This window comes from Manacus candei, unplaced genomic scaffold (assembly GCF_025592945.1).
Source record: "Manacus candei isolate 608988 ecotype Guabito, Panama unplaced genomic scaffold, ASM2559294v1 h1tg000049l, whole genome shotgun sequence".
Classification (NCBI taxonomy): Eukaryota; Metazoa; Chordata; class Aves; order Passeriformes; family Pipridae; genus Manacus; species Manacus candei.
Window position 1 is genome coordinate 4,583,299 of NW_026138097.1, and position 27,885 is coordinate 4,611,183.

At 38.9% G+C, this 27,885-nt stretch overlaps 1 protein-coding gene across 30 annotated transcripts in view; it reads left to right on the top strand.

Annotated features, from left to right (window-relative positions):
- TNS3 (tensin 3) overlaps positions 1–27,885 on the top strand; it is a 225,684-nt gene that overhangs the window by 9,451 nt on the left and 188,348 nt on the right. For 8 of the 30 annotated variants that reach the window (XR_007906517.1, XM_051798813.1, XM_051798821.1 and 5 more), the window contains exon 1: positions 17,663–17,791. The exons of 3 other annotated variants lie outside the window; for them this stretch is intronic. Coding sequence is in view for 7 of the 27 variants with exons in the window: in XM_051798813.1 (XP_051654773.1) it covers positions 17,678–17,791 (114 nt within the window). In the remaining 20 variants the exon portion in view is untranslated. Of the gene's footprint in view, positions 1–7,910; positions 7,988–17,362; positions 17,593–17,662; positions 17,792–17,818; positions 18,075–18,993; positions 19,088–27,885 lie in introns of those variants that run through there. 19 more of the 30 variants (XM_051798830.1, XM_051798840.1, XM_051798827.1 and 16 more) reach the window with 6 other exon arrangements.

Sequence of the window (27,885 nt, forward strand, 5' to 3'; positions counted from 1 at the left end):
CTGATCTGCTGCCCTAAGGTCTGATAGTTGTAACTTATAAAAGTAGGAGAAAGCTGAGGTTTGCAGTTACTTTGACACAAAAGAGTGTTTTCTGTTACCTGCTTATGAGACATCTGACCTGTAACTTTTGCCCGAGTCAATCCTAACTTATTTCCTGTTGAATTATGGGTAGCTTTAGTTGCATGAAGAGTGTCCCCACCTGGAAAAAGAAGAGAATCTGTTGGTTCAAACTGAACAAACCTTGCAGGATTTTAAGTTTTCTAGGTTGTGATATTTTAAAATCAGTGATCCGAAGGCAAAAGCTGTAGTGTTCTTCATTGTGGAACCATGTCAGACCAGAATGGGGATGGCTTTTGTTTCCTTAGCCCTCATTTGTAAAGAATTCCTATTTATGAATGCATTTATGCATGTAGCAAGAAGATTCTTAAGATGTGGGAGCCTAGAGAAAAAGAACCATCCACAGAGTAGCCTCTGTGTCACCAAACCATGACACTGTGCTTTTCCCCACAGAAAAAGGAATATGGTTTTAATGTATCACACAGATAAAGAAGCATGATTTTAAGCTGGGATCACTGAACGTCCATAAAATGTGAAATGGAAGAATACCGAAAGCAAAAAGATGTTTTCCTTATTCATTTTACTTCTCCCTTGCAATCCATCTTGAAAGGACATTGTTGCTGAATGTTCATTGAAATGTAGAACTAATTGACCAGAACCAAGTGCTTGGTTTCATTGTGCGTAACCCCCATCTTCAGAGGCACAGACTTTTCTGGAAGTGTGGAAGCTGAGCTGTAGGCAGCTCTGGCTGGCATTCCAGCAATGTTTGCTTCTTGGGTTTTGCAGCTCTATTGAAGTTATCAGTGTAACAGTATTAAAATATCATTGGAAAACTTAGGAAACCTGAATGGCTTTCAGCAATGTTGGAGGACATTCAATGGAAAAATTAATTATGTGGAACCTATCAAAACCCAGTATTTTCAGTGTGTTTTAAACTCTTTTAATTCTAACTCTGACAGTTAGCTGCAAAGGCCTGGCTCACAAGGTTTAAAAATATAATATTAACTTTCTGCTGAAACATGCTGAGAATGGTGAACATTGCTACAGGTTTGTGCACTTCAAAGCAGTAGCTGTTATCCATACTGTGGATTTAATGATTTTCTTATAAATATTCATATTCTCTCTGTTGCTTCCCCATACTGTAGAAATTTCCGTTTAGAATTTTATGTATTATGCTTTGTCACAAAAATTAAAAACAATGAATAAATAAATAACAAGAATACTCGTTAATACTGCAGTTGCATTTCAGTGCTATCTTCAGTGTTTTGATCAATTATCACTGTACCTTTTAAAGCTAAAGATATAATTAATTGAATTATTGTCTTCAACACTTCTGTATCTCAAATGTGACTGCAAACTAAAACCTGGCTTATACCTGTCAAACACTGACAGGGCAAATATGAAAAATGCATTTTCAGTCTACGTTTACTGAGAAGAAGGACCTGAGTTTGGAGTTTGCAGTAGGAAGCTCAGATCCATGCATCAATTCACAGGGATTTGGCACAGATAAATGGACTGCTGGCTTCTGGATTCTTGAGAATTCTTTGAAGATCTGGTTTTGGCTATCAGTGGGTGGAGAATCACATTTTGCTCTTCTTGTAATGAGTCAGAAAAAACTTGCTACAATGCATTCCTCCTCTCAAATGTTATTGGAAATTTGGCCATTATACAGAAACTGGGAGAGAGGACTAGAGGGGAAACCTTGCCAAGAAATCCTGAAAATAGAAAGCTGAAAAATATTACTAGTGTCACTTGGAAGACCTACACTTCTAATTACTTTCATTGTTATGGCTTTAAATGCTGTGAAAATCAGAATACATTGAAAGCGTTCTTCTGAAAGTACTTGCAGATTTAAAAAAAAACCAAACAACTTGCAAGCTGGACATTTAGCTGTGGATTGATTATGATATCATCTCATGGGCTGCTGGACTTTATTTTGAGGCACACTTATTCTGACTTCCATTGACTGATATCATGCAAAAACCTACACTACCTACATTAGGAAAATGTACAGAACTATGTATGGGATTATAACCTGTTTTGTTTTTCTTTTAAATTACACACGAAAATGTGTAACTGGGACACAACATCATGAGCTGTGGAATACATGTGAACCTAGTTCTCACAGTTGAATACAATGCAGAGTGTGGGAAAACCAGAAACTTTGCTATAGAGAGAGGCTTCTTCAAAGCCACATGGATGACATCTGAGATATCAGATTAATGTACAAGAGGAGGAAAGATTTGATGATTACAGTTTCTGATACATGCAGCTCTCAGGACGTAGCAGAAACCATAAGTTGCAAACATAATGGTCGGAGTGCACCCAGAAGTAAGTTCACAGGGACTTATTTTCATTCTGTGCAAAAAACATGAGGCTAACTGGGTTTAGCTGCAGTGCTAACCAAGAGAAGAGTTCAGGCTTTTGGGGTTATATCGTGCTGTCAATTGCAAAAGTTGCAAAAGGCAAAATAACGTCTTGCTTTCAGGCAGACTGAAGACAAAATCTTTTGTCTTATGTTTACTGTATTTATTGTATGTTCTTGAAACACTGTCATTGGGAGCTGAATAATCGGTGTTAGCAAAGAAGTGCTCTGGCTTTTCCCCTCTGGGTTTTTTTTCCTCAGTGCATATTGCATATATTCTCCTAGTTTTGTAACTATCTGAAAGGACGGGTGTTTATAAAGGTGCAAAAATAATTTTCAAGGAGATGAGAATTCTTTTTTTTAGCCTCTGCCAAAACTATCTAGAGGGCAAGGGCAGGAAATCCTGACTCCTCCCTGGAGCAGCACATCTCTGCTTGGGGTGCCAGAGCCAGAACATCAACCCCACACCTTTCATTAGGAAAGGCCTCTCTATAGTTGGTCCTTAGCCTTCTGATTGTTACCACTGTTACTGATCTGGATATCCCCGAATGTTTGTGGTATCTATTTGCAGCATGCATTGCTGGTGGTGAAAGTTTTCCATTGCTGGGAAGGGCGTGTGGGTTGAGAAAGCTGTGATTTCCTTGTGAAACCAGAGAGGTGCAGTAGTAGCAGCTGCCAATGATTCTGACCAGTATGGGTCCAGCACTAGGGCCAAAGTGGGAAGCCCCACAACCAATGGCCACATGGAGCCATTTGGAATTGCCATGCATACTTGCACCTAGGACGCTCTTTTTTATATGCTGCGGCCTGTTACTACATGATGCAGAAGTTATATTTTTTGTTTGCTCCCATTTCTCCCTCAAGTTCTACACAGATGTAGCAGTGGGGGTTGATAGGTTGAGAGCCCATTCAATGTCCATCTATCTAATTGTACTAGAAAGTACCAGGAGCAAATGTAGTATGAAAAAGACCTGCTCCTGCCACGTGGATGAAGGCAAATAAATCCTAAAAGAAGAGTTAACACAATATGTTTTCTAACATTTCAGCTCATGATTAGTCTATCATAATTAAGACTAAATATCAAAAGAAGAAAAGGGATCATCAGAATTATGCTGGTATAGGGCCACTTAAGACTGTATTGTTTTCCCAGCACTTGGGGGATGTGATCTACTCTAACCAAAACCTATGGAAATGGTAGGTGAAGGGAAATAGCCATGGAAACAAATATGAAAGTCTTATGTAGTTTTAATTAGGTTTAATGACACTTGTCAGAGAAGAACAAAGGAAAATGAGCACCATTGCTACCTTCTTCCTACTGTTCAGCCTTTCTCTCCTCACCCTGCAATGCATGCACTGTTGCTAAGGGATTTGCTGGTTGTGATGTACAAATGAGTTTCTATGGGAAGTTAGAAGATATTCCTGTGAAACTGATTCTGGAGATATGAAAAAAGTTTCACTGAAACTGCATCATTTATGCAAAGGTTGTCTGTTCCTGTTTTGAGAGTTTGAATTGTATTGAGGGAAATAGAAAAAAAAAGAACCCTGAACTACAGTGTATTCATAAACAAGGAGAAATAAATAACTTATTCTGTTTCTAACTAATTTTTATTATAACTTTTTTTTTTTCCTTTAAAATTACATCCTGTTCCAGGAGACTTGAATTTATAGCAAAAAAACATTTAATAATTTCCTTCCTTTTGAGTTGTTGTAACTACTCTGTGATTTACTACAGGAAGGATGTCTTATTTCTGACTTCATGATCTGCCTGCAAGCAGATCTGGTGCCCTCCTGAAGGGCACAATTTTGGTTGCTGGTGCACCCAGCCATGCTAAATTTATACAAAGAAGTTTTATATATCTAACAATACCAGAGAAGCAGATGTTTTATGTTTACTCAGGCTCTTTTGTCATCAGGAATAAGAGAACAAACTTGGCACATCCAAAGCCACATGCCTTTTTTAATTGCACCTGTATTAAGGATCACCCTTTTGTCAAGCAAGATATTTTACTGATTAAATTACTGCTTGGTAGCTGTGCAAGCAGGCTCAGTTCTGAGTCTCTTTTCAGCTCTCAACAGAAGGAGAAACTGATCTTTAGCAGATATTGCTGTTCCTTCCATTTTCTTCCTACCCCATGTGTATAACAGCTTCTTCTTGATCAATCTCTTGACTTTAAACCTTTGGCGACTGGGAGAGAGGAATAGAGAGGGTAGAGCGATGGGGACTTAGAAGTAAGAGGCATGAAGTGAATTGTTTGGATGTGAAGATTCAAAGATGAAGGCAGAGAGCAAAGGAGATCTTAAACAGGAAGGACCAGAAGTTGGATATGAAAGCAAGAGCTGCAAAGAAAAGTGTATGAGAAGTGAAACAAAAATAGCTGAGGAAATTAAAGATAGGGTGAGGAAGAGACGGGGAAAGGGAGCAGAAGATGAAAAACAAAGAAAAGATAATACACAAACTGCGCAAATTTCTATAATACGTATGTAGTTGCTTACATTAATATTTATCCAGAAGTTATGCATCCAGGCCACTAAGAATCTAGGCTTCCTACTTAAGTATTCCGGAAGATCATTCAGTCAACCCATGTTATATTTGGCTACTGCTGTTTGCTGACTACAGAGGGAGCTCAGACAGTTTAAGCTTGAAGGCCAGCTTTTACCTGTCTCGCATTTGGCAAAATTATTTCTACTTACTGTATTAGAGTTGGATACTTTTGTTTTTGAAACTGTAAAAGATGTGGCTTTTTTAGAGATATCTTGGTATTCTTGTAGGATCAGGATGGAACCATAGGCCAGCAAACTTCCTTGGTGGGGAAGGAAAACTGTTTAGGTCAAAATAATCTAGCTTGACTTTTTTTTTCACCCATATCTAAAGAATATAACAGTGTTTAGTTTGTGTGTGTACTTTGTATATCACTAAAGGATCAACACCAATAGCTTTTTAGAGATCTTGCCAAATTGTGAGGATGTAAATATAAGTATAGGAAAGGTCTCTGAGCACAGCACCTCAGAATGGAGATTAAAAAAAAATAAAAAATGTGATTATACAAGAAACTTAATTCTGTTAATAAGTACAGTTAATAAGCTGTACCAGTCTTCACACTTGTAATTATGATATCCTAAAACTTCAGTTCCCATAACTGAGAATATAAACCTGAGTTACTTTTATTCAATGTTAAAGGAGCTTAATATGTTTCTTTGACTTCTGATTACTTATCTAACAGCACTGAAAGCTATGGGCTTGTCTTCCAGCTGAGAAGGGGAATGTATTGCTTTAATTGTATTTAGTCTAGGATAATTGTGGAAAAAGACACTGCTAATTGTTTTTGAGAGAGAAACGGAGAATTTTTCACACACATGCACTTTTGCCATGTTTAAATGTCTGTCTGTAAGTGCAGGTGTTTCCAAGTAAAATATTAGGAACTTTGCTTTTCTCAAAAAGTGTTGAGTAGAAAATGAGTATAAATAATTTTGCTAAAATGCTGCAAGTAGTCTTTGGCACTTAGGACCATCACAGGATTTAGGTTTAATTGACTCTATGTACCTTCTTACTTGGTAAGCCAGAAGTATATGGTGATGTTTGCCTCAGCTGTGCTAAGATAAAAAAAGCATTGTGGTTATTGTGTATATGTGAAAGACTAAAACACACAAAAAGAAGGATATAGAATATATCCATGGGGAATTAAAGGATTTAGTAGGCAAGCAAAATTTCACATAGAAAAGAACTACTTACTGGAATATATGGTTTTGGGATTAAATGTTTCATATTCCTCCCTACATCTCTGAAGGCTTGAATCACCCGAATGAAATTAGCACAGTATTTCCTGACACAGATTAGCCAAAAGCCTTTTCTATGTTTCCTGTATGATTCCAGGCCTGTGCTTTGTGTGCTTGGTCTGCACAAAGGGATATTTGTGTGCGTGTGCTGGATCCTCCATATTAAAGCTTTATGTAACCATTTCTCTTCTACTCCTTGTCTGCACAGCCTGTCCTGTCTGCACAGCCAGCACCCTCGTGCTGACTGAAACTGTGGCTGTGGTTTCTGTTGCTCAGAACAGCACCAGCTTTTGTATGAGCATCTATCAGGTGCACTGACCTGATCCCAGAGGGAATAAAACCCAAAAATTATAAATTAGTTATTTAAATTTATTTTTACATAAAATATTAATTGATTATATTAATTAGTTATTCACAATTAGCAACTCTGTCCAACGTGCGCGTTTAGAAGAGAGCAGATGGTTTTTGGAGGGTTAGTCTGCTATTGCAGGGGAGGTGTAAAGAGGGAAAGGTTTTGAGAAGCACAGGAAGAAGCCTTGTCCCTGGCTGCAAGCCTGCGGAGAGCGGGCGCTTGCCGCCACGGGAGGGCACTGCAATCCTACCCCTCCATCGGCACTCCCCAGGCTGGGCCTTATTTCTGGGAAATATTTTGAAGTTTCGGGAGGAAGCTTGTAATTTTTACTTTTTTTTTTTTTTTTTTAAATGTCAAAAAGGTATCTCCTCCTCATTTAAGGACTAATAAAGTAGCCTCTCGTTTTAGTTGCGTTTCAGCACGTACATGTTTACAAGGTTTCATAGTAGTTACCACAAGCAGATTGCGTCTTAATCTTCTTTCACTATTACTCTATCCTTTTCCCTCTTCTTAATTAACCATCAATGCCTCTTGTTTCTCTGCATATACTCTTCCATTCCTCTTTATTCTTATTTTTCAAGGTGACTGTATTATTTTATTTATTGTAACCAAAATAAAAGAATAAAACCATAATGCAATCCTATACAAACCACCTTCATTTAAGATAATGTTTATGTAAATCAGGAGAAGGCAATATTAAGGATGCCTGTGCAAAGAATCCAAAGGAAAGCAAAACGAAAACCCAAACTCACCACCAAGAACAAATGCAAAAATTTTTCCCTTAGGCCTATAAATAGCTCCTCTGTGACCTGTAGCTATCCTAAATAAATGTATAACCTGAAAAGTAAATATTTATTAACCTTGATGATTTCTCTGCTGAAAATGTAATTGCCTAAAGAGAAAGTCTGGAATCTCTCAGACTGAAAAGAAAATTTTTATCAATATTTTCAGAAACAGAAATATTTGCGAGAATCGTTGCTCTTGTAATATACCCTGCTTTTGGTTATACCAAGTATTCTTTTCTTCATGTGGTAAAAGCTGGCTGCACTGGAGAGATGTCTCCCTGGATTAAGTGCTACATGCCAAAGAGACTGACTTTAATTTTATCAAACTTGGAGTCATTTAAAGCTGTACTGTGGCACTGTTGAAAGTCAAGGGAAGTTACTCTAAATGGATTGCAAGCACAGAGATACTCAGCATTACATGCTGCCTTTACTACTCTTTTCAGCTTGATATTCCTGCTAATTTTTAACTAGTAAGCAAGTTCCCTCCATAAAATAAGTTGTGTCATCTGACAAGCTGACTTTGTTATATGTTGTGTAACATTTTCCAAGCCTTTATTCTGCAGTCTTAAGGAGCTGTTGCACACTGCCGTTAATTTCAGGGCCCCTGCCATCCCTCTCCTTGGGCTACCATGGCCATCGCTTGACTCTAAACAAGTTAGTATCCATCTGCTGGCTTCTGTACATCTCTGCTGTATTTTTGTACAACTCTACATTACGTATCTGTCTATAAGTTTGACTGCTCCTTGTTATTTATATCTCCAAGTTTTCTTGGTGAGAAAGAATAAGAAAAGTGATCAATATTTTATCTTTCTGTGTAATTTTAAATTATTTTCCTTCCTGTCAATCTTTATTTGCACTGATTTTGTTGTCCTATAGCACAGTGAAACACTGGGAACTTGTTTCGCATATGTCTTTCCCTGGTGATGAAAATGAAAGGAAGCATGGTGGATTTGAGGCTATAGCATGAGTTGAATGGAAGGAAGTGGTTTAAGACATGCAGTGGTGTATCTTAGAATCACAAGTCACATGCATTTAATAGCTGTCTATTGATCTGCAGAAGAAGGTGCAAGCTATCTCTGGGATGCATAGACCCCGATGTCAGTGTTATAGCTGTCTGCCTGCAGCATTATGAAAGCTGGAGTCCAAAGAGAGGTGGCATAAAATACTTCAAGTCCAAGATGTCATCAAAATGTGTGCAAATTATTTAAACCATTGTCAAGATTTATACTGAAGAAAGATGTTAGTGTTCTAATTTCTAATTCTAATTTCTAGAACTAGTGTTCTAGTTTCTAATCTGTCAGGTAGTTAGATACTTCTGCTAGATTTTTTCAACACTAGCAAAAAGGTTTTGTAAGGTATTTATCTACAAAAAAACCAAACTCAAACTAAACAGGACTTAGCCTTATTTCTAAAATTAAAGTAATTGACATTTAATAGGAATTTAAATAAATCTAAATTAAATATGAAATCTGATAATCTGGACATAGTGGTAAAAGTGGAATAAAGAGAAGAAAATTACAAATTTAGCAAAGGGAGGTGATTTAAAATGACTGTGCAGTTACAGGCATTTATGGAAATAGAAAGGCTTGAGCTAAGTAAAGGGCAGAAAATAGATAGAAACCAATGTAATTCTGCTTTATATTCTACTTAGAGTTTATATGCAAATACTCTGATGGTAGAAAGGCACTCCAGGTTCTGAGGGCTATGGGCCTTGCAAGTCAACAGGAAGCCACCAGTGGATCCCAGTTAGGATGTACTGTACTATTAAACTAAAGAATGGGCACATTCATAATTCACAAAAAGGTGAACACCAGCAAAAGTAAAGAAAAGTAGGCACTGTATATATCAGCTTTAATGGCAACTACATATATGGTGTTCAAAGCTGAAGATAATAAAATGGTGCAGTAAAGTAAGGGAACATAGTAAATACAGAAGAAATAAGAACTGATCCCAACTGTATTCATGGTGGAAAGGGCAAAATATATAACAGGGAATTCTACTAGAAATGAAAGAGTTGCTCTTGGGTAAACCTTAATTTCAAACCTTTCACTTTTCAAAATTCATCAATTATTCAGTTGTTCCAAAATAGTTATTTACATGATTCCCTGATTTCTCTGTCAGGGTTGTTCTGAAAAAGGACAAAAATTCCTATCTCCAAAATTTTTGGAAGTATTGTAATGGTAAAATGAATTTGTAGAGAAGTTCCTCTCACTTTTAGTATGGAGAAGGGAGTGGCTGACAGGATGGGTCTTATAAAACCTGGGCATGACTTAATATGCTAGGAGAAATTGTTATATATACTTTAAAGGCAGCCAGCCTCCCTGTATATCACTTCAGTGATAACTCACTAAAAATGGCAAGATGCTTTGGATATAAGAATGAATACATGGATTTAATTATACCTAAAGTCACTGGTATTGTGATAAACTATTACCCACACATACTTCCCCTTCTAATGCACTAGGGATTAGTTGTAAGCAAATGATGTTATCTCATCAGTACTGTTTTGTTATCTATGCAAAGTAAGCTCTGACCTTAACACAGCTCTTGCTGAACAGTTGTCTGGTTTGAGTGATTATTGAAAACCCAAACTGAAATGCTGCTTACTTAGCAATTTTGGCATTTTATCTATTTCATCAAAGTGTACAGATGAGGTTGAATTGGCTGAGTCTCTATTCAGTAATCTCTGCTCAGGTACTTCATGTTGGAAGTACCTGAACAGAATAGTAGTAGGGTACTTGCACTGTTGATTAAACTTGGCCCTGGGATCTAAATCAAGGAAAACAAAATAGCCTTCCTTTGAACAAGGGCATTCCCTTTCTTTACTTGAGTTTAGGTTCAGATATATCATTACCAAATGTCAAACATGAGATCTCCCCTCCACTTCTATACCTATAAATTACGAAGCAGTACTTAGTAGAATTCCTCAGGGCACAAGAGTTAAGGCTGCATGATGTGCATGCTTGAGGTTTCTGTGGCCACATTTGCAAACAATAAATGTTGTGTTTTTATCTTATTTCCCTTGGGGAATATCTTTTGTGTAATTTGGTTAAATGGTACATGGATTATAAGTGTGTACCTGTGTGTGTATATAAATACATACCCACAATTTATCCCCAGGCAGAAATATGAATAAACTGTTAAAGGTCAACAGTTCTCTTGTTGCTGACAGAGGCTCTCTCTTGATGAGCCAAAGAATTATGCTTTGTTAGTTATGTTCACTCAGGTAAGTTAGCTGAATGTGATGGAAGAGTTCTCTTGAAGTTTGTTAATGTGCTAACATATCTTAAAGACACGTTTGCTACTTATATTGTAACTTACTTCTAGAACGCATCATAACTTGGCCTGATAACTTGGCTTCGGATGTTCTGTGAAGCTATAAACATGACGTTGGTTAGAGCTTGGTGCTAATAATGCCAGGGTTGCAGGTTTGATCCCTGTACAGGCCATTCACTTAAGAGTTGGACTAGAGGATCCTAGTGGGCCACTTCCAACTCAGAATATTCTGTGACTCTGTGAACAACACTGAGATCTTGAAATACAGCTTTTGATGTGTTTCAAGTTGTTTGAGATTTTGTTGTACCTTTTTATGGGGGCTGTTTAAAAAAGAACATTAGAAGCTCACCAAGTTTCTTTTTCTAGACCCTCTCTCCTCCACAAAATGCGTTAAGCATTGCTGCAGTGAGTGTTGGAAGAGAAGGGAAAAAGCAATTACAAAAATCTGAATCATGTAGTTAGGCTACCACTGTACCTTTGTCTGCTATTGCAGTAGGCATAGGAATGATCCAAAATAGCTATAAACTTGACAAAGCTTGAAAGAGAAATTCCCTTATTGCAAAAAAAAAAAAAGAATGTGAGGTAACATTCCTTATTTTAGGCTTAGTTCTGTTCTCCATACTAAAGAGAGAAAAGCAATGTACCTAGCTTATTCCATAGTTGCTGCTTGTGGAATAATGCAAGATCAGGAAGATTTGTCAGTCTGTAAATTTGACATACATCAGCTATTCTGCTGACATAGGTAAACAAGTAGATATGCCTTGCCCATAGCAACTTTCTGTAGTTCTAGGCAACATCTGCTACCTGTGGCTTTGAGAACGTGGATTTGCTTGCCCGTACTGTTCATTTTATTGTGAGTCTTGCAATAAATTGGTATATTTATAAAGTCCAGGTTCTGAAAATAAGTAAATAATACATTAATCTCAGTTTTCTTTGTTATGAGTAAAGTTCCTGGCTCTGGATAAAGGCTTGAAAATGTGAACTCTCCAGCCTTACAAAACAAATGTCAAAGAAAGGGAATTAAAATGAAGATTATTGTGGATGAAGAGGGTCTTCATCTCAGAATTTTGTCTTGCTCTACTTTATAAAGTTGTAAGGTTGGAATGGCACTGCCATATCAGCTGGGAGTCCTTTTAGGGAAAATCCCTTTTTCTAATCTGATGGAGCACTGCTGTCAAAGCCTCAGTGGAGATGGATGCCTCCTGGCAGAAGAGTAGTTCTCTGTGTGTGGCTCATATTGTTAGAATAGGTGAGATGGCTGTAGTGGCCAAAGAGATCCTGTAGGCCAGGATGTAAGTGCAACGTAAGTCTGTACTAGGAAGATGTGTCAGCATAAGTGGACCAAAAGTGTGGGACAGCACCAATTAGGGGTCCGTAAGCTCTACACGAGAAGTTAAGGGCTTTCACAGGTGCCTGTGTGGACACAGAAAATAGCTCATGACAGTGCTTCTTGTCACTTACTGTAAATAACATCTTTGTCTCTACTTGTGTAAGAGTAACATAATCTAATGGGTAGGCAGAAAGCAACTTTTCAGAAACTTCTATGAAGAATGCTGAATTGTAAGATTTTTTTTTATTGTCTTCATTTAGTACAATGAGAAAATATGAGCACCAAAGATGCAGTAAAATTCTTAAAACATTCCATATCACTAGAACAGATTGCAGTGAGAAATTTTATTGTTTTCTGTCCTATATTTTTCTTGACTGGGTACTATGCTGAGATTTGGTTATTGAACCAAGTAGCTGATGTGATTCCCGTGTTTTATAATTGCTGCTATGCTAAAGCTTTTCTTCCTTCTCATTCAACTCTTATAATTTTGGTTTGTCTTGCAGAGTTGAATGTAAATTCTGGGAAGATACAACAGACTTATTTGTGTCCCTTGTTCACTCGTAATACTGTTCCTCTGTTCTATCTTATTATAGCTAACTGGAGGTATTTTCCTGATTCATGTTGCTACAGTTATCTTACTGCAACTCTCCTGAAGTCATGGGGCAACATAAGCTCACATAAACTTGAAATTGGTGTCTCTCCGTATGATTCAAACTAGGGAGAAAAGGATTATTTTTGTTTATAAACATTGGAGTGGAGGGGAAAGGATACAGGAGTTTGAAACAGGATTTGGTGCCTGGAGGCAGACATGTCTCAACTCACATGTCATTCAACTCTGTAATGTTTTTTATACAGCTGACATTATAATTAAAGTTGAGGAAAATTCATTAAATTGGAGATGACTTTACTGACGATTGATAGCTGACACTACTGGACCATAACTGGGAGGTAGGAGGCTATGCGTAGTCTTGAAGAAAGCTTGCTTTCTCTTCAGTTTAAGGAAATCCTACCATCTCCACTAGCTAGTGTACACAGATACTAACATTAATACATAGACACACAGCGTCTACAGCAGATTCTGTCTCAGAGCTGTTAGCTGAAAAATAAAAAGTCCTCTACACATTATTCTGAGCTGGGCCCTGTTTCACTGTATGAAGAAGGGAGGTGGAGGAAGAGAAATAAATTATTTTGAAGCTCCTATGCCACCAAAAAAAAAAAAAAAAAGCAGTCACCAATGCTTAGAGTACATATGGAGCAATGCACTGAGATTTGAGAAGGCATGTTGCAACATCCAGCTCTTGGTTCTCTGTTTTCTTGAACTCTGTGTAGCCAATTGCAGCAACTTTTGTATCCTCTGCACTGAATTTTCAGTCATGTTACACTAAGTATATGACACGTGGCATTTGATTCATCATTGCCTCCCAAGAGTTGATGAATTGTGCAATTGATCCCTGTGTGTGGAACTTCTGTCTGAGCCCTATGAGAGGAAGTGATTGAGTTCTGAGAAGAGTAAGAAGCAGCAACTGTTTTACTTTTCATTTAGTTCTCTTTCCTATCAGTTTTCTCTGTATCAAGTAACACGTGATTTCCCTCACTCAGTACCACCAGACTTGTGTTGAAAGCACCTTCTGGACTTGGAGTTTTTTCTGGACTATAGTCATGCTAGTATATGTTACACAAAGCAGCAATTATACAGTACATTAGAGGCTTTTCTACTGCCTTCACAATTTTACTTTTAAACTTGCCAATTGGAATTGGCAATTGCAATTGTTTCTCACTAGTTTCTTCTTACTGCTTTTTTATTTTTTCAAGGGAAAAAAAATAAAAAAGAGGAACAGTTCTAAGAAACTGAAGAATAGCGGATAATCTAAAGTACCAGGCATTTTTTGTTATATCACAGGGCATCAAGTATTGGATTACATGAATAATTAGACACACAGCACTCATTATATCATAATATAAATGAGCCAACGTTAAAACTACATAGTCCTACCTTTTAATTGTTATTTTCAGCATGCCTGTACTATCTTGTAGTGGACAATGTAGACATGTCCTTGCAAGCTGATAACCTGCAAAAATGTAATCATTTATTAGGAACATAATAAGCAAATCAGTACAAGGAGAAAATGTTGTAAATACTGTGCAAGGTTCTTGTCCATTTTTCGTAAAGAATCAGAGTACCAAAAGACAGTCAGATTAATGTTAGATTTTTCTGCAGCACACTATCGGTATGGACTGAAGTTATTAATAGTTTAGAGAGATTTTGTATTTATCATTTGATTTTGTACAAATAGAATGTTTCAGAAGGTTAATGTAGATTTATGTTTCATTGCCACACTTGTAAGACAACCACTGGTGTGTTTGATCAGTTAGCAGATTTAACATGAGCTTTTTGACCACCACAGATACCATGTATCATCTGTACTAGTAACTCAGTGATGGAAAATAGCTAATGTGGGTTCATTCCTAGAACATAGAATATGGGGTTAAATATGGTCAGTTGGTGTGGTAACTTGAATATGTATGAAATTGTGACTTGGTGCCCAAAGTTGACATATGCAGGGGCAGTTCATAGAATCATAAAATAGTTTTGGTTGGAAAGGACCTTAAAAATCATCAGTTCTGTTAACAGTACATGAATGAGATGATTATTACTTGTACAGCACTGCAGCTATAAGGATTTATTTTGTTGAAAATGAAAGGAAGCAATAAAACCAGTTTCTAGAAAACTCTGCTTTTTTCTTGTTGCAAATAAAAATGTGGTGGTTGTTCATCCTAGAATACAGAACTGCTGGGGAGACATTTATGAAACATTGTAAATTCTTATGCTACTGTTTATGTTACATAGTTTCTTTGGAGCTACTTAAAGCTAATATTTTGTGATCTCTGACACTGAAGTCAGGTTACAAATTTATATTGTGGCCTAGTTTGAGAGAGTGTACCAAGTTTCAGGAGACTTGCTCAAGGGAAACTTGGTATGTGTCAAGTACTCTCTACACAAATGTGATGTATATCTCTATGCCTTATGAGTGTTTATAAATATAGGATATGTCATCACTATATATATTTTATGCACATGAAAGAATACTGTTTTGGTTTGTGTTATTTAAGCAAAATAGCAATAGGACTGAAACCATTTTTCTATGTTGTGATCTCTGCATAGCTTGCTCTCCAAGTTTTTGGTTGCTGACAAGTGTGGATGGTTAGTTTCAACACAGTGATGATTGACAAAGCAATCCCCCTTCATTCTGATTAAAAAACTTTGTTTACCCGATACATGATTCAAACTTCGTTGCTTCTGTAGAAAACAGTAAGAATAAAGCACATTGCAAAATCAGTGACCGCCAGTGTGTAAAAGATATGTCATTACTATAACTCTTCTTACTCCATTATTTGGAATGTTTAAAAGTGTTTGTGGTGTTATTAAATTAGAAGGCAAGACTATTTTGATTAGCAGGTTAATGTAGCAACGCTCTTCACATAGCAAATTCCTTGATTAAGCAAGTTTGTCTCTGAGATGAATGCTTAATTTGGTCATTGACTACACATCTAGGCAGATTCAAATACACTGAACCTTCTTTAAAACACAGACACAGATTTTCTCTCTCCTTTCCTATTTTTCCTCATTCCTAGGAAAAGTGAGGAGGGTAGGAATTCAGGGTATAAAGATGATAATTACAGATGTAAACATATAAGAAGCTATCATTTATTATAGACGTAATATAAAATGTAAAGAACATGTGGTTATGCTAAGCTAACACTGTGGCATTAACCCTACATAGTGAACTTCCTGACATTGAGCCTTCACATTTTTGTTTTGTGCAAGGTGTTATGCAAAAATAAATACTTTTTTCCTTTGGCTAGTGTCGTGTAAAAATATGTGCATCTCTAAGCTGGTATCTGCATATATATGAAATATTGCATTTGAAAATCATGTGTCTGAGTGCTAAATCACATGATAGTTTAAATTTTTAAAAATATAATAATTTCTGCCTTTTTTCCTTGGAGGTCAAGTTTTGAAACTTTTTCTTGAAAGCTGGAAGGTGACTGTAATTCTGTTTTTGTTTTGTTGGTGAATTTTTCAGGTGATTTGTGTGATGGGGCTTTAAGAGAAACATCAAATGTTGTGAGGCTTTGAAGGTGCTGATTATCTGTACACTGCTGATTAAGAGCTTGGTCCCATTCCAAGAGCCTCTTGGCTTAATTTAGGGACACATAAGGTATTATTTAAATATGAGCTGTAACAGTGGGGTTATGCAGATGGCATTGATCCAGCAGAAAGTCTAAGAAAAACTGTATCTCAGAAAACAGTGAGATGCACATGTCTAAAAGATTTGTAACGTGTTCTCTTTCTCTCCTTGGCACAAAGAAAGAGATTTAAAATGTGATGATGAATAAAGGATTTTGATTATGTCTGCTTCTAAATGTGCTAGAGCTTTTCTAGCAATATAATATAGTCTTCTCTAAGTGAGACCCTAAGCATATCTGGGAACTAGTGTGTCTTTTGTTTGCATAGTGTTCATTATATTGCTCTCCCAGTAACATATATTTGTTCGGGTGTCATTGCCTTCCATATGGTCAGCTGTCTGCCTATTCCCATAATATGAAACATTGCAAAGAACAGACTTTGAACTTTGAAACCTGGCTCTGGGATCTCTATTGGTGGTCCTTCATCCTCAGTGTAACAGAATTGCACATATTATCCACTGTATTGCCTAAATACGTCTGGGGGAAATGCCTAGTGCTAGAATGGGCTTGGCTGTAAATCTAGTCTCTAAGAGTAATAGAGTAAGGTATCTATTCTTGCTTATCACTTCTGTCAGCTTGTTCCTGGATCAAGCTACAAAGAGGTCACATCAATATGATGTCATAAGAGCCATGTTCAAATCCTTTCCATTGTTGCTGGTGATATGCATTCACCTCTCAAGTGATGACTCAGCTGCCAGCTAATAGTGTGGTCGGTGTTAGCCATCTCAATCCTATAAATGAAGTTCCTCTTTGCTTCAGGAAATATTTGATTATATATATATAAAAATGTATCTATATATTCTAATGCAAGGAATGGGCCTCAGGTTATACCTGTTTCAGTTAAGTTTCAGGGTACCTAAGGAGATGAAATTCTACATCAAAGGATGGATGTGAACTCTCATTTCTTGCAACTTGGGTGAAACTTCTGCTTTCTGAAATGTGAAGTAAAAGAGCAGTAGTACATCTGTTTCCTCCCTGCCCTGTTCTTTGTGTTATGCCATGTAAGTTATTCCCTTATTCAAGAGTCAGCAGCTGTGAACCAGCAGGTACAGAGGACAGTGCCTAGCTTGTGGATCCTGCAGAACTCCAGGTCTGAAGCTGCCCTTTCTTGAGCTTACCTGAAGGGAGAGGTAATTCTTGCTGTGTAAATAACATTAATGTCAGTGCAGTAAAGAACTGTACTTGCATGAACACAGGGAATATACAGCCTTAGGCAGCGTCTAAGCAGTGCTTCTGGGGATCATCCTGGCACCTCTGGTGCCGTGCTGAGAAACTTAGGCAGGTGCAGCTCTCTCGGCACCCAGCCAACTTCGGCCTCGTTACTGTGGCCGCTTAGCACGTGGCTGCCCACGGCTGTAGGGCTCACTCTTCTGCCGGCAGCCATGGCAAGCCGTCCTGGAGAGAGGTAAGTGTTCGTGTCCCAGAGACTGCAACTCCCAGCCTTGCAGTTAAGCTCAAAGCCGCCGGGGCACGGCTAGGAAAGCCCAGCTATGCAGGGCCCTAGGGGTGGCGGCGCTCTCCTCGCCCGATGCCCCCCGCCCCGTTCCCAAGCGGACCAATCTTCCGAGCGGGGCAGCCAGGCTGCCGCGGGGAGATGGCGCCAGGTAGGGAGCCCGAGGACGGGGCCGGTGTTGTTGTCGCCGCAGGGCGAGGGCAGAAGGGCACGGCACGGCACGGCTGCTCCGCGCGCCCCCGCCCCAAGGCGGGAGTGGTGGTACGCGCCTCTTCCCCGCCTCCTCCCCAGCCTTGAACGAGGCGCTGGACGCTTTTCCCGGCGGGAGGAAGCGCACGAAATAAAAACAAGTGTGTCCGCGCTGAGGGAGGGGGATTTCTGCATCCCCTCACCGACCGAGCCGCTGTGCCCTGTTGCGGAGCCGGGAAAGCGAGGTAAACTTTGTCGGCCGTCGGGAGCCATGGGAGTGAGAGCGCGCCCGGCCGGTGCAGCGGCGCGAGGCTTTGTTCCTAGGGGGGCGGAGGAGGTCTGGCGGCGGGGAGGGCAGGGAGGCCCCTTGGCGGCCGCAGTGCCGCCGCGTTTGGGACTGAGGAGAGACGGCGGTTCCGGGGGCAGCCTACACCGGGAGCGGGAGGCCTGCACTCTCGCCCACGGGGGGCGCGTTAGGGCGGGAGAGGGGTAGTTGGTTGCAAGCGGTGGGACTGGCCGGGGGCTGGGGCATATTTCCAAGAGGAATCGGGAGCGCCGTCCGCTGGGACAGCGTTCACGAATTCGCGTTACCGGGAAGGTAAAGGTGGCGGAGCGCCGCCGCAGGGCAGGATGGCGCCGGGCTTGAGGGCCAGGCCGTCCGCAGGCAGACTCCGGCCGAGGGGCCCGGAAGGCGCTCTCGTATCTTTGTAGTCAAGCTGGGTCTCTCCATGCTGGGCAGCTTAGTGGTCAGGCACGCGCCTGGAAAGTTACTTAAACCCGTGGGTTTGTCAGGCAGGGAGATCCCCGGTGTGGGACTTAAGTGCGTCTGGCAGCGGGAAGCCGCCCTCACGCCCAGCTCCGAGGCTCGCCGAGGCTCCACGGACAGCCCCTGCTGAGGCTGCCCGGACTACTGCAGCACATCTGTTCGTGTGTGTGATAAATGGAGTTGTCTTTGGTACCCACCCAGATCTCTCCCAGTGCCAAACTGCTGAACTATTGGCAGTGTTATGTTATTGGCAGTGTTTTGCCATCGCTGGCTAAAACTGCCAGCTGCATGAAGAAAGGTCAAAATCTCTGGTTGCTTCCTGGTGCCTTTACTAAATAAATAATCTTTACTGAGGATCGAGGTTCAGGATCTTTGTGTGTCTTTTGACAACTGTACAGGTCATAAACCTACATTGGTGCTGGCCAGGAGCGCAAGCTGGATAGCTCAGGCTCTAGAGCTGTGATCTTCCACGTCGAGGTGGTCTCCTGAGTGGTAAGGAGTTGCACGTTAACCAAGGGTCACATTTCCAAGCCTAGGATTAGGTGATAGTTACAGCATTTTGTAGAATTTGGTTTTTTTTTATTTTGGAATGCTGTGTACATGTTAAACAGCATTTTTTTTTGTGTTGAGGAGTGCCTGGTGGCATTACATTTGTAATAGCAGTGTTTACATTTTACTAGGTATGAAATGAAACAGTGGCAAGAGCTATAAGGGCGCTAGCTGTATGAATGAGACTGGGTCTTTTTAAGGTCATATTTGATAGGAAACTTCTGTATACTGCTCAACTTCATGACTGATTACAAACGTCTTAAGCTGGCTGATCTTCAGAAGAAACTGCTGCAGTTAGTTAGTCAAGTTTATTTATAGAAGGCCAAGCAGGATTTTTCCTGAAAGTAATGAGATTCTTGATGACTTTGAAGCTGTGAGATAGAACCTCTGAAGTATTTGAAGTAGTGGATTTTTAATCCTATATAGCCAAAACTGGCTTTTTGTTTGTGGTAATTAAATTGATTATTTCTAATAAAAAATGTTTATTGGAAAGCTTACTTAGTCAATTTGTTGGAAGTATAGGTGCTCATGAATCAGTGCTGCATTGTCAAGAGTTTTCCATGAGTTAAATTAAAACATTCCATTTCAGCATAGATGTGTATGTGATTATTTAGAGAAGACAGTGGCCACAAGTGGTTTAATCAGTGTTTTTTGCAATCTCTGATTTAATCCAAAGTACTTTTCTGCAGGTTGTTTTACTGAACAACTGTGATATTTTGGGATATCATTACCATTGGCATTACCTTCTTTGGCCTGCTCCTTTTTTGCTGGTCATTCAGAAAATATTTATATCTTGAACACAGAACCCACAGCAGGGATCTTTTTCTTTCTCTCTTTCTCTGCTGCTTGCAGATGGCATGGGAGTCCATCTCTTAGGCTCATCTGTCTCTTTGACGATAAGCTCTATGGCTAGCAGAAGATTGGAAGATATCAATGAGATAGTGATATAATAGTGCAGAATATTGGAAAAATACAGCTATTTATTTTTCATTAGACAAAGCTGATTGAGAGTTTCTTCATCTCTTTTGTGTCTGAGTTTCCTTCTCTGTAAGTGACCAAAATGACAGAGAATGAGTTGGTATTTTTGAGAGATGTGTGGGTCTTATTTGGGTAAAACCTTATTAGTATTGTTACCCATGTATCTCCTAAATATGCTCTTTAACAAAAATAGAGATGGTAACCAAAACAGCAAGCAAGGCTAAAATTGCAAAACAACTGTAGTGAAGGGAAACCAATGCAAGGAAATTAATTTAAAAGTAACTAAAGATATAGAAACTTATTGACTGGTTAAGCATTTAATTTTAGGGCTTAGAGTTCAGTTTTATTCCTAGTGAGATTTTCTAGTGGTGTTTTTCTGGCTGCCAGTTGAAGAATCAGATATTAATTCATTTGCATGCTGGAATAATCTCCTGACTGTACAATTCCTACCATAGTAACAAGTGCTGAATGTGCCTTATCCATCAGCTTCACAAAACTTGTCAAAAATTTACAGCTTTGTTTTTTTGCCACAGTTTTGCCCTTTAAATGCAACTTTTAAAGTGTTGCATGGGTAGTCTGAGTCCTAATTCTCATTGAGCAAAGTTGAGAAGATCGCAGTGGAAGTGATATTAAGTAAAGGTATTTGTTTACCTCATGTTGATGATTTAAGAATTAAAATGTATTGCTTGAGTGAAATGACACTGTAGAGCAGTTCCTTTTGTTTTTGATGCAGAAATTTCAGACATTTTTAGCGGTGGGGTGGATCAACAGGCTAAGACTGACCAGCACCAAGGAAGTGAAGCTTAGAAAAGAAGAACCTTTGCAGGTCAAGTTAACTTTAGTTCCTGCACCTCAATACAGAGGGCTCACATGCGGCACTGAAAGTAATCAGAAGTTACCATATCCTTATGAGTGTCTTTATGTATTAACTACACACCTGAGCTATTGCTGAAGAACTTTCTCTTGGAAAATCCCTCTTGACGAAGATTCTTCAGCTATGAAGGAAGATGTGTGTGATAGGAGTGGGGGGCAGGGAATGACATAATGGTTCAGCCTTTTTTGTTTGTTTATTTGTTTTGGGGTTTTTTGTTGTGTTTTTTTTTGTTGTGTTTTTTTTGTTTGTTTTGGTTGGGCTGGCTTTTGGATTTTTTGTTGTGGTTTTTTTGGTGTTTCTCCCGGCCTTAGTACCTTTGTGGCTGGAAGGCAAGAAACAAGCCAGGTGACTGTATAGCTTCTCTTAAAGTCAGTTTGGTCCCTGCTTAATTTTTTCTTACACAACAGGGATATGTAAGTATTTGTGGTGTTTAGCAGCAAATTATTTTAGTGAGGGATGGGAAAGCAAGCATTCAGGAAATGTCAAAGCTATTAAAGTTTTGGCAGGCCAATGTCCCCAAAGTGAGGACTGCCATTTGATGAATAAAAGTTACATTTCAGAAAAATAGCCTGCAATATGATATTATGCAACTGGGGATAGAGCAGTCTGCTACCCTGCTCCTTGCAGCACCCTTAAACACTGACAGGAGTGTACTTCATTGCATTAATTTTGGCTTTTAAAATTAATCCTTTAGTGCTTGAGCTGGCAAAATAAACATAAGCTACTTCTGGTAAATGAAAGACTAAAGTTTTTCTTTATGTCAGTGTAAGGGAGTCTGCAGTGATAATGGTGATGCATGAAAGTGCCCCCTCACCCTTTGTCCCCTCTTGATTCGGTAGTCTTCTGTATTGATGTATTTCACCATGTAACTCTGCTTCTGAAGTTGCTATTTTTTTGCACAGCTTAAGAATATAACTAGACTTGCATACTCAGGACTTGTTAAGCTCCAGAAAAGGGTGTAGTGTTCTGTGCAAGATATATTAAGGCAGAATTTTCATAGCCTGCAAGATCTGTTGTGTTTCCAGTGATAGGAAATTAACATCGCCCTGCTTCCCAGGGACTAGGTGTTCACTTCTTTCTTTTTCTCCCCCCCCCCAATCCCACTGTGCTATTATCTAATTACCCTGTGGGTACATACTTGTGTGATAACAGAATTGAGAGAATGCATTGCTTCAGGCATAAAGTGGCAGATTGATCTGCAGTAATCTAATGGACAGATGTGTTGATGCAGCCTGCTTTCAGTGTACCTCCACTGAAAGCCATCTGAGGAAGCAGCCTGAGACAGAGGAAGGGAAGATGCCGTTACCTCTTTGTAGTTCCTTAAGCTACATAGACACTCTCTTAGCTTTGGGGGTGACAGTAAAAGGATGTTAATCCATTTAGGAATGTATTTACTATTTCGGGGAATGAGAAAAAGAATGGTAATGTTTAGAAAGCACTCTATTGGGTTTTATGTATTCAGGGAAAAACGTCTAGAGTTCAGTTCAGTTTAAGCTTTCAGTCTTGCATTAATTTACTGAAAAAAACAAAAGCTTTGGTGGTGATCTCTTTTAAGCCTTAACCACATAAATAAAATAAAAAAAGTGGACTAGAGGTCATCTTTTTTCTTCTCTGTTCAAAGCTGTATACTTGCAGACTGAAAAAGTGAGAGTGATTTAGACTTTAACTAGCACACATATGATTTTCCTTTCAATTAAAATGCTATATTATTGTTTTTCTTGAAGGAGATAATTTTAGTTGGGGAAACTATGGAATCCTGTGATATGAGTTTGATCTTTTTTTATTACAAGGAAGCATGTGCATTAGACCATATATAAAATTTTCTATATACCATTCTACCTTCTTATCCCTTGCATATAATTTCTCAGACTCTATTCTCACTTGTCAATATAAGAAGTGTATTTACAACTGTCTTTTTAGTTGAGGTAAAATGGGTTGGCTTCCTTCTTCCATAGGTGTTCATGTACTTTTGCTTTTTCTGCAGCTAGTACTGCTAAAATTCTTTTGAGAAGATAAGGTAAAAAGAAGCTACTAGTGTGTAATTTGACGAGGGCTATTTATATTTCTGTAATATTGTCTTGTTGGATACCAGGGCCTCTGCTGAAATATTTTCTCTATCAGTGTCTCTTTCTGCCAATAAAAAAAAAATAAAGCAAGTTGCACCTTCTGTCTTTCAGCATGAAAATATCTTAGACAAAACCTTCAGGTTTTTGCAAGGCTTCATGATTGCCAAAATAGGGCACTTCTGTGTCTTAAATCATCCTTATTAATCTCAATGTGTTTTGAGGCTTTTTTTTTCTTTGCTGTCAGGTTTCTGTATTTCCGTTTTAATGATTCAGCAGGTTGGTGCAGTTGAAAGTGACCCAGGGACACTTCCATTTGGCTTACCATCTTTTCTCTGTAGGTGATAAGGAGGTTCCAGACAGCTGTGTGCTGTGTTCTGCATCTCCTTTGAGCCTGCTGGTCAGTGTCAGATTGCTGCTGTTGCTTCTTGCAAGGGCAGAAGTGACTATATACTTACTCTTTCTCCAGTCCTCTGCAGCTGCAGTGTCAGTAGCTAAGTTCTCTGAAACAGCTAGTTTAAATTTTCCTATTTCAGGGCAGCAGCTGGGTTGTGGTGGCCAGTGGATATGACTTTATGCGATCAGGTGGGTAAGTTGGTAGTTAGTAGGGTGGGTGGAATTGAGGGCAACCCATTGGGAAGGGGGAAAAATTGGTGTTTGAATTGTGGTAAATAATCCAGTATTCACAGAGGCAGGAAGAGGCAGATACCGTAGCACTGTGTTTGGGGTGCTCATCTGCAGTCTGGAAGCAAAGGAGAGAAGGAGCTTAAAGCTGAGCCTTCCACATCAGAGAGTGTACTGACTTAGAGGTCCTATGATTTTACCCCTTTATATGCTGTGCATGCAGACTCTCCCCTTACTACTACTTCAGTGCTTTAGTATGAGGTGTAATTGTTATACCAGGAGAGACTGAGATGTGCACCAGGAGAGACTGAGATGTGCTCTGGCCAGGTGTAGCACAAGCATTCCTGGCTGTTTGATACCAAGCGCAAGCTAATGAGTTACTCCCGTGAGAGTTTTTTTTCCAGAGGTGGGGTGGTTCATAACCCCTACCTTTAGCAGTGTTAGGTTCTGTACCACATGGTGGGCATCCTTGTTTTCTGCCTTTCATGGAGCCAGTGAAGAGGGAGACATAATTTGTGTTCCACAGCCTTGTATGACTTTTCCCCTAGTTGTAAATGTGTTAGTAATGGAAACACAGCTTGTGTGCATCCAAGCTTTTGTTTTGAAATACAGCTTGTGTGCATCCAAGCTTTTGTTTTGAAATACAGCTTGTGTGCAAGCAAGGTTTTGTTTTGTCTAGCTTTAATGACTGATGGATGATAGTGACTTGTTATAGGATACTTTCCTAGCAGTCAGTGTCCTGGGAGTAGTAGCTGTGAGACCAAAGAATATCTTTGGGGGCATTGTGTATTTGTACTTCTGAGAACACCTGATTTCCTGAATATAGGTGTTAGGTTTTGTTTACCCAGTGGATCTGAGCCTTTCTGTAGTGTTTGCAATTGAAATGTAATTTTTAACAAATTGTTGATGTTGTACGTCTGCCAGGCTATGAGTAATGTGCCAGTTTTTTATTTATAATATGTACATGAAGAAACTTTAGGTGCCTGGATTTTGGTAACAAACCGTTCCCTTTGGTTTTGGTGAAGGAGTTGTTACCTGATCTTAGGTCATAAATATGTAGTCTGTTGCAGTGGTCAATAAGAGAGAGCCTAGGTCTATGGTTAAATTAATTATGTTGATGTAGTCAATTTACTTTGAGTTTGAAAAACCTCTGAAAACACTGACTTATGATCACAAAATATTTAATTAATTTAAGTCTTTTCTGAGGAGTGCTGTCTTTTTTTTTTTGCAGTCATTCATTTACTCTTGCAGCTATCAGCCACACTTAGCCTTTAGGATAATTTTTGTTTGCAGCTGAGATGGATTTGATTTAGAAGATGAAAAATCAAGTACAATTTATGACCTATTACTGCAAGTTCTGGGAAACCTGGCATTTCTAGTGGCAGTTTCAGTAAGTTAGGGTGTTTAAGATCAAACTCTGGAGGAGGATGTATGTTTTTAGTAGTAGATTGGATTTTAAGTAATAAATGTTTAGATTAGTAGATTTCAGTTGGACCACTGAGATTATTAGCCCGTTTCTTAAAATTCCTCTCTGCTTTCTCCTGTCTAGCCCAAATACTGGATTTTTTTGAGCGGTAAGGTTATAAGTGTCTAAAAAACCCTGCTATTCTATCTTAGCTGCTCTTACACTTTGATTGCAGCTTGTTGAAAGAAAAATTGTGTTTTTCAAGTATCAGAAACATGCACATTTTAGAAGTGCATCCTCAATCCATAAGTGAAATACAGCAAGTAAATATGGGCAAGTCTTATACACCTTCTTTATAGGTTGTGACTGAAAAGAAATAACTGACAATAATTCTGTAGTCGTTTTATGCATCTTTTGTGCTTTTTGTAACCTTGCAGGTTTCCCTTTCAGCAGATATTCAGCACTGGCCTTGCTGAAATTAATTCCAATTCTGTGATATTTGGAGAGCTTTTCACGTTCTACTGTATTTTATGGATGCCAATATTCTTTTACTTGTCTTATTTCCTTCTGTCTTATATACTGTGGTTACATGAAATAATTTGGTGCTGTCCTGCCACTCCTTTGCCTCCCTTCTGTCCAGAAGCATACTTAAATATGTAAGCTTGAATCTACTGTTAAGATTTATCTGTCTATATTCAATTACTTAGGTTTTTCAAGATGCTTAATGATGGGGCAGGAAAAGAAATGAGTTTAATTCTGGCATGACACTTAATTTTCTTCTGTAGACTTCTTGCCTTTTCAAGCTTAAAAATTTTGCATTTTCAGTCTAATATTTTGCTTTTATTTCTGTTCTGCTTCGTGGAATGTGCTTAATTTGTGATATTTTCTCCCCCTTTCCCCACCTTGGTAAGCACTGGACTTTACTCCAAGGAGTTGCTTTGCTGAAGCACAATGGTTTTGTTATTAGAGTTGATGAAGTGCATCAAGGAATTTGTAGTTTTGTCTAGGAAATTAATCTCTAGAAGAGTTATTCCAGAAGGCAGCTAAAACTCTATTCCACAGGAAGGGCAAGAGTAGCATGTCCAAATCTTTTGGCTTAAGCTGGGAGTATTCTTTTGTTAAATATCTGCTTTCTCTGCTGTGCAAAGTTACTTTGAAGAAAACTAATTTTAAAAAATGCAGTTTTAACTTTTTATTTCTATGCAACTGAAACACTTTGACTGTCTCCTGTTTGTATACATGCTATTATTCACGGTTTTATTTTGAAATGCAGATGCTCATTGTGTTCTGAAAAGATAATAGCCCTTTTTTTGTACAGGTAGGCTCATAAATTGTGTCAACAAGCTGACCTTTCCTGAAAGCTAGAGACTACTTAATGAGGCACTCCAGCTTTCATTATGGCCTGCAGGAGATGGTATAACACTTCCTAAGAAAGAAGATTTGGAGGCTAATTGGGAAAGAGTGGCTGTGTTCAGCTGTGATATCTCAAATCAGGAAGTACAGAACAGTACCTCTGGGGGAAACCAGGACCGATACCTTGATTCATAGTCTAGTTTAAGATAATAGTATCAAAATGGTGGTGCAAGATCACATGTGGCTTGAAGGAACTGATGAATAATCGGAAGCATCTTTGAGAATTGTTTTCTAATTGCTTTTGCTCATTTGTGAAGAGGAAGGCCTCTAATGAATTAACACATTATATCAACACCCAGTTGCACTGGTTAGTGCCTTATCTGTGTGCTTTTCAGTGAAACTACTTTCTCTGCAGGTATGAGATTTTGTGAAAACATAGTTATTTTGCTTAATACAGAAAACATGGTTAGGCTGAGCTGGAACAAAATGTGAGTAAAGGCTTTCCTTCCTTTTAATACATTTTTTGATTGAGTTTTATTTTGTTTTTAAAGAATGTGGTGACTAATGTGTGGAGCACAGGACTGAAATTCAAGCAAAGCAGACTTTACTGTCACATGTTCTCACTGTATCTGACTCATGCTGATATAATCATCAGTAATATAGCTTGATACTGATATGCAGGGAGAGAGAATGATATGCAGGGAAGGAGTTTGACACTTAGCCTTCTTGAATGCATTTTCTGTCTTTTGGGATGCAGTAGTTGTTTCTACCTCTTGCAAAGCAACTTCAGTTTCTCAGGTGTCATTTGCATGGTGATGTCTCATGTTGCTTAACTAGGTGGAATTGTGCATCCGGTGCTTAGAGCAGGGCTATGGGTGTTGCTGCTGTGGGAGAAAGATGCTTCTCTTACAGTGTGTGTAGAGGGAGCATTGGCTGTATTAATGTTTTTGGGTAGTTCAGTTCACTTGCTTTGGCTTACGCATGTGGATGCTGTTGTAGTTAGTTGTAGTGTTCCAAAGACCCATAGAGCTGAGAAGGAAAAACATTTCACAACAGTTGGAATGTTCAAGCAGGCATGATTTTTCACTTCATTATACTTGAAGTGGTGTGAGAGGTGAAACGTATACAGAGCAAATCAAGGTTTTCCTGTGAGTTATGAACTATGTTTTGATAGTTCTCAAGAGTGGTGAGCTTGCTCCATTACTTTCTTAATGACACCAAATTGGGCACCAGTTCTATCTGTTTACTATGGCCATTACTGCTGTATGTGGTAATAGATTTGGGAATTTTAGTTCAAGTAATGGACTTGCTGTATTCAGAACTGAAGTTCTCCTGCAGTTTCTGAAACAGTGTTGTGCTCAGATGAAGATTGAATACAACTTCAGTGTGATATAGCTGATATAATGAAGTATTTCAGGTGTAGCTGGATCAATTAGTTAATGAA